Source organism: Clavelina lepadiformis, chromosome 7 (genome assembly GCF_947623445.1).
Source record: "Clavelina lepadiformis chromosome 7, kaClaLepa1.1, whole genome shotgun sequence".
NCBI lineage: Eukaryota > Metazoa > Chordata > Ascidiacea > Aplousobranchia > Clavelinidae > Clavelina > Clavelina lepadiformis.
This window is the reverse complement of record NC_135246.1, coordinates 17,823,977-17,834,117: the sequence shown is the minus strand read 5'-3', so window position 1 is coordinate 17,834,117 and position 10,141 is coordinate 17,823,977. Positions and strand designations below refer to the sequence as shown.

At 35.0% G+C, this 10,141-nt stretch overlaps 2 protein-coding genes across 3 annotated transcripts; one reads left to right on the top strand and one right to left on the bottom strand.

Annotated features, from left to right (window-relative positions):
- Window positions 1-123: 123 nt before the first annotated feature.
- On the top strand, window positions 124-4,592 carry LOC143465460 (ciliary-associated calcium-binding coiled-coil protein 1-like). Of its 2 annotated transcripts, XM_076963778.1 has the most exons (7): window positions 124-351; window positions 803-832; window positions 2,400-2,509; window positions 3,141-3,310; window positions 3,403-3,623; window positions 3,962-4,069; window positions 4,228-4,592. In XM_076963778.1, the coding sequence occupies exons 1-7, from the start codon at window positions 307-309 to the stop codon at window positions 4,471-4,473; spliced, it is 930 nt and encodes a 309-aa protein (XP_076819893.1). In that variant the 5' UTR covers window positions 124-306; the 3' UTR covers window positions 4,474-4,592. The 2 variants fall into 2 exon arrangements, with proteins under 2 accessions (XP_076819893.1, XP_076819895.1); XM_076963780.1 differs by lacking the exons at window positions 124-351; window positions 803-832 and adding an exon at window positions 1,612-2,023.
- A 117-nt stretch (window positions 4,593-4,709) lies between these two features.
- LOC143465459 (26S proteasome non-ATPase regulatory subunit 4-like) lies at window positions 4,710-8,831 on the bottom strand. The gene is made up of 8 exons (XM_076963777.1): window positions 8,691-8,831; window positions 8,108-8,248; window positions 7,701-7,899; window positions 7,465-7,595; window positions 7,114-7,373; window positions 6,659-6,841; window positions 6,479-6,540; window positions 4,710-5,198 (listed from the first exon to the last, which is right to left on the bottom strand). Exons 1-8 carry the CDS (start codon window positions 8,714-8,716, stop codon window positions 5,001-5,003), a joined length of 1,200 nt encoding a protein of 399 aa, XP_076819892.1. The 5' UTR covers window positions 8,717-8,831; the 3' UTR covers window positions 4,710-5,000.
- Between the last annotated feature and the right edge of the window lie 1,310 nt (window positions 8,832-10,141).

Sequence of the window (10,141 nt, the reverse complement as noted above, 5' to 3'; positions counted from 1 at the left end):
TTCAGATTGTTTACAAAATAAGATTTCTACGCAATTAGATGCTCAGCTATTGTCCCTTTATGTGACGTCATAAGGTAATCGTTTTGAATGAATGGAAGATCTAGTATCAATTCTTAACAAAAAATTTGATTTGCTTTTTTGAAAAACAATTACCGTTGTTACTAATCCATTCCGTAATTGCTCTGCACAAAAACAATCGTATGTCGCGGTCCTTAGAAAGCGTTTTAGCTTTCAAAAACAAAAGTAACTTGATATTGCTGGTTGAAAGCTCCTAAATTTCAGCAACTTTCGGAAAAGACAGTCATTATGGTAAAACCAAAAAAGATGCCAAGCGCAAATCGGAAAGCTCGGGTAAGTTCTGCTACGATATATAATTAGTCGTGGGCATATCGGTAGGGGAATACAGGTGTACCAGCAATAGGCTAAACGGCGTAACTTTGTAAAAGGTTACAGTATGGTGGTTCTCAAAGTGATACCGTAACCGACGGTAAACAAAAACTTAAGCTATGCAGAAGAAAGGCTATAAAGATTGAAAAAACTTCGCAATTTCGATTTTAGACATTTTCTTTGGGATATTTTGGCTTGCAGTTAAAGAGAAGCTAAAAAAGTACCAGCTCAAGCCGTTCAAAAGCTTCCTTGGAAGCTATACTGCATATTAGGCATGCTTAAAACAATGCTAGACCTAGCATAGAACTGAGCTAGTTACAAAAATGTTGCAAATAAGCTGTAAACATTAACAAGAGGGTGTTGTTTTTTTAATGTCTTTAGATCCTCCTTAAAATCTGTCTATTTTATATCGCAGGGCACCGCTAAGAAAAGGGAAAAGACTGAAGTAAGTAAAACGATGTTAAAATGTTGATTAAAAGTAAACTATAGTTCTCTCCAAAATGTGTTATTTTATTTTGTGTATAAGTTTGTCATCTGTGAACAATGCCGCTATCCGGCACTGCGAACATTGCTATCCAAAACAGTTTAAAACGCAATTACTCAGCGAAACTAAACAATTTTTTAAATTATGAATCGAAACGAAAGTACAGTGGCTAAGTATACATGATATGGGTAAGAACAGAGGCTGATATAACCAGTTTTTTGTAACTACCAACTTTTTAATTTACCGGTGGTTCAATCACAGTTAGACCTATTTATTTCATTTTGCACCATTGACTGCGAGGAGCGAGTTACAGCGTAACCGTACACCTATTGTATTGCACTTTATTTCACAAATTACTTTCAAATCTGATTAACACTGTAGATTGTTAATTATAACATTGCAAGCTACATTTAGTTAACACTTCGCTGTAAGAACTTTGAACCATATTAGACGAAAAGTAGCTTTTGTTAACTTGCTGTCTTCAATTGCGCCGTGTAGTTGGCTAAGTAAACAAACAGCAACTAATTTGGTATTAAACATATGTGCTGATTTTCAATTTTGTTAACTATCCGAATCGGAATTGTCTATTTATTTTCGAACTGAAATAAAACTTTTCTTGAGCTCGGTTAGAATTTTTTAATGCTCGAGCAGAAACTACCGAATTTGTAAGTGTGCATTCTATGGCGGATACATCATTTTTGGGATATTTAAATTTTTTTCTGCCTAACCCAACTATGTATGATATAAAATTTTCGATTTAATCGTTCTTAAAACCTCGCTTTATTAAATTATTTAAAACATCGTAACATTGCACTTGGTGAGGTTATTTTGATTCGCGTCTAAGTATTCGCTTGACCAGTCAACCGTTTCGGCTGTAGGTGACGTTTGTTGCCCTAGCAACCTGATACGCCTCATTGATTTTACAATGAATCTGTGTTTTTATTGTCAACAAATGAACAAGGTAGAGCTATTTGCGAGGACATTTACAGTGATTTGGCGAGTTAAATAACGTAAAACAAACAGGACCTGAGAATCGTAAGCTTCTTATACTACTTCTTTCAGTGGGGGGAGTTACGGTAACGGTAAGAAATGAGCATTAAGCATGCTTCAGGTGGCAAGTCAAAAAACACAAAAGATGGTTCTGCTATGACGGTTTGTAGATTTTTGTTATGTTTATATTTTGAGAATGTATTTTTCAAGAAAACCGTGGAAATAATTTAAGCGTAATATTGTACACTGAGACCATACTTAAAAATTATCCCTTGGGGACAAGAAGTGGTATGGTTTCAAAAATTCAAGAATAAAAACTTGTGTATTTTTTGCACATCACCATGTCATAGTTATTTCGCTTGTGCACTGCTATACCAATAGATGAGCCAAATTTTAACTCATTGCGGCAGGTTGCAGTCTATAGCTTTAATTGAAAGTCCAATCTCAGTTGAAGTTGCATTAACCGGGCCATGAAATGTCAATTATTTTAAACATTTACTATTTTGCTTGTCATAATCTTTGCTATGTTTGTACAAAGGATGAAGAAGCTTTTGAAAAGGAACCAAATGGATCATTTGCCTGGAAGGTTCTTGTACCATCTCAAGTTCGTGCACTTTCACAATGTGAGACACCTCACGAACTAGAAGAGTAAGATTATTTTTTACTTTAAGTAAAATTGTGTGTAGTGCAGAAGTACACAACCAAATGACGTCACAATTTGAGTAGATACGGTCTAGTATACAATATATTGTGTAGTTCTGCACTAAACCCGTAAATTTAATAATTTAGTAATAAATGGGATGTAACCTAAAGCAATCAAAGGACTTTGCAAAAGTAAGATGCTTGAAACATTAGATATAAAGATAATAGAATTAGCAATTTGGGCAGATGAGATATCTTCCAAACAGGTTGAGGAACGCAATCTGGTTTGTCTTCATGTCATCTCAACTTAATTAGAGAATTAACTGACCAAGGTTTATTCTGTGCAATTTAAGCATAAAACTTGATCAAAGTAATCCTTCAATTCAACAATGGCACATTGTAGGGTTTATTTTTCACCATTGACTGTGGGGTGCGAAAAAGATTGTGTTAACCTCGTTGCAGAATGGTCAAACAAAAAGTACACTCACTCATTCAACTACACAAATGCATTGGAAGTTCTTTTACCAGCACTGTGCAGTATTAATGCTGATATAATGCTTCATAAGTTTTTCCTCGAAGCCTTCAAACGATGATCTTTGAGTATACCTCAAAAAACAATGTTGATTTTAACTTGCAGAAAAATGGCAAGCATTCTGGAGTTTGATGAAAGCAAAGTTGAACTGACACAAGCATGCCAGCTGGATTGTTACGTTATTGCCTTCCACTGGGCCAAAGATAAATGCTTCGATGAACGACAACTGAGTGGCTTCATCACTTTAGTTTCTAATATATTGAACAACATTAAAGGTAACTGGTCACAAAATTTTTTGATTTGTACCAAATTTGTTTTATCCTGCTGCCTACTGAAGTGCAAAGTACAGGCGTTTTGTTTCGCACAGAGCATCAGATGTCGAAAGCAGAAAATATCACTTATTTGAAGGAGTGCTTTTCTGGTGTTGGGTCAGAAAACCCAGATGTTGTTTCCATTCCACTCTATTTTTTTAAACTAGAACATGCAAAATTGATAATGCAATATCTTCTGACAACAATATTCCAACACTATAAGTTATATGAGTATCTATTCACACAGCAGCAAGACGAACTGATCATTGGTTCTGATGTGAGTGGAATATATTTGGCTGATTATGACATAAATTAGTGCTTGCCATTGAATTTTACAGATATCTTTGCCCAAGCTCTGCTTAATGAACCTTTCAATCTGATTAGAGAACATCGTAAATTGATTTGAAGCAGTACAAGCTTAATATTTTGTTGTTACTCTCAACCTTGCTTTTAAAACTTGAATCATTATCCCCGGTAAATTGAAATGACTTGTCAGTGACCACCAAATGTCACGCTTTTAGTACCCAGTTATGGTTCAAGTTACACATTATAACCTCTTAATGTGTGTGCGTTGGATCAAATTTGTTTACAAACAAATATTAAAACTTGAAACAGCTCTGCACGGAAGTTTGTCCTGAGATGTCTGGGCCATTTCCACCACCTCTTCAGGAAGCGATCCCAGTTGAAACTTACGAACTGTTTGCCGTCCAGAAAGACACAGAGGTGGATCAGGCTGACTAAAAGTTATTTTCACCAATAAAATGAAATCACCTTAAAGATCGAAGATTATTTTCAATTCACACCCAATTGTTAGACTTTTAGATAATAATCCATGTCTAAAAGTTGTCCATTGAAAATATTCTTTTTATATTATTTTGCAGAAACTTGGAAGTGTTGACGCGATGGACGAAGCAACTATCACCGAACAAATTGCCGATTCTGTCCTTAAAGCTGTTGAGTCATCTGAAAGTGAAATCGTAAAAACTGTTCCTACATCAGACTTAAGAAAGATAATAGAAAACATAACAAAAGAAATGGTTTTACCGGCCAAAGCTGAAATTCAGAATAAAATAAAAGGAAAAGAAGCGACGTATTTAGCAAGAATAAGTAAAATCCAAGCCAAATAATATTTTCAAATCAGCATTTATTTGTTGACTTTTTAGTTTTTATTTTTCTGCGTTTGCTCATATAAAAAAGTTTATCATCGTTGTTATGAACTTTATAAAATCATGCAAAGTTGTTTTAACTGTTGGTTGTTTTATTTTCTAACAAAGCACATCTGTAAACTAATTGCTTCTGATAGCTGGCTAGTTGGTATAGACTATAGAATATCGCGTTGTGTGTGGTTAAATGACCAACCCAATTCGTCACCACAGTAATATATTTGGTAGGAACCATTTGTGACACGAGAACAGCAATGTTTAATAAAACCTTGACATTTAACTTCGATTCAACACCACAAAATGCAATCTCTTCAAAATACCCTTTTAAAAGCATATTCAGGTGGTTTAACTAACCATAGTATGTGTCCTATGGGCAAATTTGGATTTCATTCTATTATATCAGCTCAAACAATAATATTAATAATAATCTAACAGGTCAAGCACAGAAATATGCAGCAAGTATGATTGCATTAAATGATGTCATCACCCTTCTAAGCATTATCTTTCTTTGATGAATCTTCCTCTTTCTTATCGTTATTTGATCTTCTTGGTTGCGTTAGTTCACTCATGGCTTGTCTCACTGCATCACTCTGAGGATCTACTCCCGGAAGACTTTGCAGAACACTTTGGAGGAACTCCGGATCGGTGATAACTTCCTCGTCGCTCTCTTCATAATCTGCAGCTTCCATCTGATAATAGCACAACTACATCATCTACCATGTTATGCAGATCTTAGTTAAGTAACATTTCAATGAACAGAACTTGATTGCAATTTGTCTCTAGGAAAAGTTATGTAGTTAAAAAAGGAGAATCATTTTTATATTAATAACAAAATAATTCCATCATCGTAATAAGTTCAAAATTGCTAGAATACTTCTATCAAAGCAATAAGTTCACATAATTTTTATGCTTAAACTAACAAATTGATTGGTCTTATTCCAATGTTTTAGATTTTTTCCTGCATTGATCTTAGTCCTTTCATGAAATTAACACTGGCGTTCTAAAAAGAACGCTTCACCCTTTGTTGCAGAAAATAACCAGCAATAACGGTAGATATAACTCAGCCCACTCAACAATCCAACATTTGTTTTCTGCTCATTATACTGTAGTGCAGTGACTTCCAACCTGTGAGACCGTTCACAGTAGTGCGAATAGAAAAAGAAGTAGCGCGGATAACGAAGATGGTGCAAATGAAATTCGTATCTTTTAAAATCTTGAGACTTCATTGAACGGAAACTTTAATTTATTATAAATTTTGTTTATTAACCAGCTTTTTTGTTGTATTTCTGGGAGTTTATTTTTTCTTTAACGTAACGTATGCTTTAAAGTGATAGCGCGCAACATATACCTCTCACGTAACGTCTCAAGAATAAAAAGCGTGTTCTCATTTTGTTCCCGTACATGTCAAATTAAGGTTACAGACTTTGACACATGACGTCATTTTAGAGTTGTAAATGGCTTTGTGGACACTGCAAATTGGAACTCTACAGACATTTTTCAAAACTTATTTTGATAAATAATAAATAAAACACTTCCTTCCAGTTTGCTGTTCACTTGAGGTTTTGTATATGATGGAATTCAATGGATTGTTTTTTAAAATGTTTAGTATCAGTAAGTAGTACCAAGAAAAAAAAACAACAACTGACTAAATCACCAGCCTGCCAAACATTTTACAGCTTAGACTGTATATAACATGAGGATGCTAGTTTCGTGACACTAAACAGTTGCTGTAATTCTGAAAGGTCATTGCTTAGCAAGGTTCAAGATCTGAATGTTTCGCATTTATGCAATGCTGACAGTCATGCAGCACTAAATAGTGTGAAACCATACAAATATTTGACAATAGCACCACCATACTATATATATGGAGTTCAAAAGTAAAATTTGTAGTCACCACTTTAGCAACCTAGCTTGGTAAATGGCAATATTTGAAAAACATATCTTACAGAAATATTACAACACAGTTTACCTTCTGTTGGTAATTAGCAGAAGCAGCAGTTTCTGTTTCCATCGGAGTCTGAGGAGCACTCTCTGTTGTGCAGAAAAATAAAAATAATTAAGATAATTGAGATAAAATAGAAAAATAACTAGAAAAAACATAATAAATAAAACAGAAGACGGAGTAGAAAATGAAAATGAAGTCAAGTACCATCTGGTGTAGGCTGCATGGACATCTGCATTGCATAAGCGATTTGTTCCTCTTCCGTCATTGCTGAAATGTCTACTGTTGTCACTGGTGCAGGAGGCGCAGTGGCAGGAGGTTGAATCATCTTTTGATCCATCGACATCGCCAGCGCTGCTTGAAGCAAATCATCCTCGGAATTTTGGTTACCTGAAAGAATACATTCAATGTTACCAAACACACAACGGTATGTTTATTTTTAATTTCTTGTGACCTCAGAAGAGTCAGCAGCCTTAATAGAAGGCGAAAGTGTCAACTAAAAAAAAATACCCCAAAGACATAAGTTTATTTTAAGTTGGTCCATAAATGTTATATCACAATTCAGAAGGTTTCAAAACCGATCACAAGTTATCCAACACAAAGTGTTTGCCGACCAACTCACTAATTCCCAGCTGCTCAGTATATACTCTGTCTCTTGTTACCTCCAGCTGTAGCAGGAGCAGATTGGGTTTCCTGGGCTGCCGTCTTTGCTTTTCTCGCTTCTTCGTCTTGCCTGTGACGCTGCTCTTCAAGCGATACTCGAAGTGCAAGAGCAAGTTCGGGATCAGCACTGGGATCAAATCCGAGATCAAAATCAGTGCCACCAGGACCTGGAGGTACAGCACCTTCCTCAACAATGATGGCTGAGCTTGATATTGCTCCTGACAGCATTGATCCGGGTGGAATAGTAACAAGATGTGACCTTTCATGCAGAAGAGTGTTTAAAGAGCTTATTTTAATTAAAATTTAATAAGTTTGATTTTATTAGACCAATATATAATAATTTGTTTTACCCAGATCCATCTTTCCCATTAAGCGTATGCACAAACTTTGTAAGTTTGTCAGTGTTTTCTTGATGTTCACCAAAGTTAATGATATCAACGGACACTTTTTCCTTCTTTAGTTTCTTGGCGACCTGTACTATCTGACACAGAAATATCCTATTGTCAATTATCAGTAAAAAAAAACTTTATGGCAACACTGGTGTGAAATCAGATTGAAAATGCACAAAGAAATCCTCTGATCTAACCTCCTTCTCTTGCTCTTCAATTGGACTTCCAACAAATGCAACAATTCTTGTTCGGTGATTTTTACTTTGTCTATGCTTTAATGCCAAATGTGCAACTCGGAGACCACTTAAAAACTTAAGTTGGCCTTTGGGCTGAATCATGTTTAATTTTGACAGAAGTTTTCCAGAATCCGCAGTAAGAGTAACATGGACTTGCATGCTAAAACCAATGATACAGCATTATATGTTACTTCATTTAACCAACATTGCACAATGTTTTTTACTTCATTATATCATATGTATTATCATAATAGTATAATATTACATTCAACAACATTTCAAATGCCATTTAACAATTTTGAATAATCTCAAACAACCTGCATTGGTAAGATTTCTAGTCAAAAATCAAACGATTATAACTAGCTTACTCTGACATAGACACAAGTGCAACATTATTTTCAGGATTGGAGCGAAGCTTGGCTCTGCACACCATGTTTGCTGCATCTTGCTGAGCTTGTATTCGAGTTGGAAGGTAATCCCCATTCCTCATAAACTCGCTGTTGTCCACACTTGAAATAAAATCTTTATTGTTAATGATACGTAAGAAGTTAGAACACATCATTAAGGCTTGCAATGCAATAATTGTAAGTGCTATTATTTAGGTGTTTTTAGCCAGGAAATGCTGCAGGATTTACTCGCAGCGATTATATCATATTAACAATTTACAATGCTTGTTTTTTTCCTGAGTTTATGAAACAGAAATGGAAAAGTGATTGGCACAGAAAGAGCAATTGTATGTTTGCAAATGAAGCCATGCATTTGATTACACAACAACAAAGTTAAGCAATAATAAGCAAACATATATAAAAATATAACACAGCTCTATAACATGCGCCGCAAAGCGTAGCGCAAATATTCTAAAGTATGCCAAAATACATTACTTCTGTTAATTTCTAATTCAAACATATACTTCTGCATAATACGAGCAAAGGATATAATGCTTGTCCTTACCACAACACTGTGCTTTCCAGAACCATGCCGTTATGTTTGATGAAACCTTGTTCAAATATACAATTCCAGAAACACAAAATTAACTCCACCACTACTAAGCACACTATTGACGTTGAATCTTAAAAAATGGTTAAATTGGTTTAACTTAAAATGGTAGTCTATAGGCCTATATGATACTATAGCCTCTCTGATTTGATATGTATATACTGCACTGTAACCAAGCAGTAGTATGACATCAAAACCCATTTATCAATATAAAGCTATCCTTAGACTGATAAAAGTTTTTGCATCACCTAAGCACTGCAACGACTACTCAATCGAAGTGACTATTTCGCCATATGTAGATCATGCAGCCTGTTGTTAGAAGGTTAGGTTAAAAGAATTAGTATGCAAAAAGTCGATTTTAGCTATTTAAGACTTTATTGGAGTTACATTTAGATTTGAAGGTAGATTTAGGTTAATACAGTGCTATGTTTTATATGTAAATATTTAAGTTAGGTTAACAAGAAATTTCAAAAAATAGCTTTAAACGAACAATTTTTCCCGTGAAGTAGTGGCAACCTACTCATTTAGTGAATACCCTTTTAAAAAAATTTCAGCGGACATCCTTAGTCACTCAGGTTGTTAAAAAACAATTGCCCTTGAAACAAGTTCAATCTCCAAACTTAGCAATTTAGACAAGCATGCAGAATAGGATATTAACTTTACGAAGTGACTATTTCATCAGCGTTTGTATACCAAAATTGCTGAATCATAATACGGTGACTGGCAGATTTTCACTGATAGCTTTGTGATTCTCATTTTAGACGGAGAGAACAAAGCAATGCCTGCATGCGGTGGCGTAGTGGTTAACAATGGGTCTCATATGCTGGATGCCTCGGGTTCAAATCTTGCTAGTGTTTGATTTCTTTATTTTTGATCTAATTTAGGCTTAGTCATGAGAAGTGAGCTTGGGTCAGAAGGGGTTGGTTCTAAATTATAATTATACTTTGGAAAAATTAGTACATCTTTTAATGTTGAAAATTAGCACATATTTCAATTCACTGACTATTATAATTGCCGTTTACCTTATTTTCCAACTTCGGTAAACGGCGGCTGATAAAATAAGTGTCTACTTCTTCGGCCGCAGTTTACTGAAGTATACAATTAATCTAGTATACAAGTGCACAACCAGATGACGTCATAATTTGAGTAGCTGGGGTCTAGTATACAAAGGCATCCTGTGGTTGAGCACTGTATACTAGACCCAAAAAATGCCAAAGATTAGGCCTAGTTAGGCTAGTTGGCTACGGTACTGGACTGGACTCTAAAATTCTTGCATGCTTGATGTAACTGATTTTTCGTTTATATATTGTTATCATCCAAACAGCTTTTTGTTTAAGTATTAAATTCTTATTGGGATGGATGCCCAGTGGTAATTCCGGCTCTTTTCTTCACACAACTTGAGAATT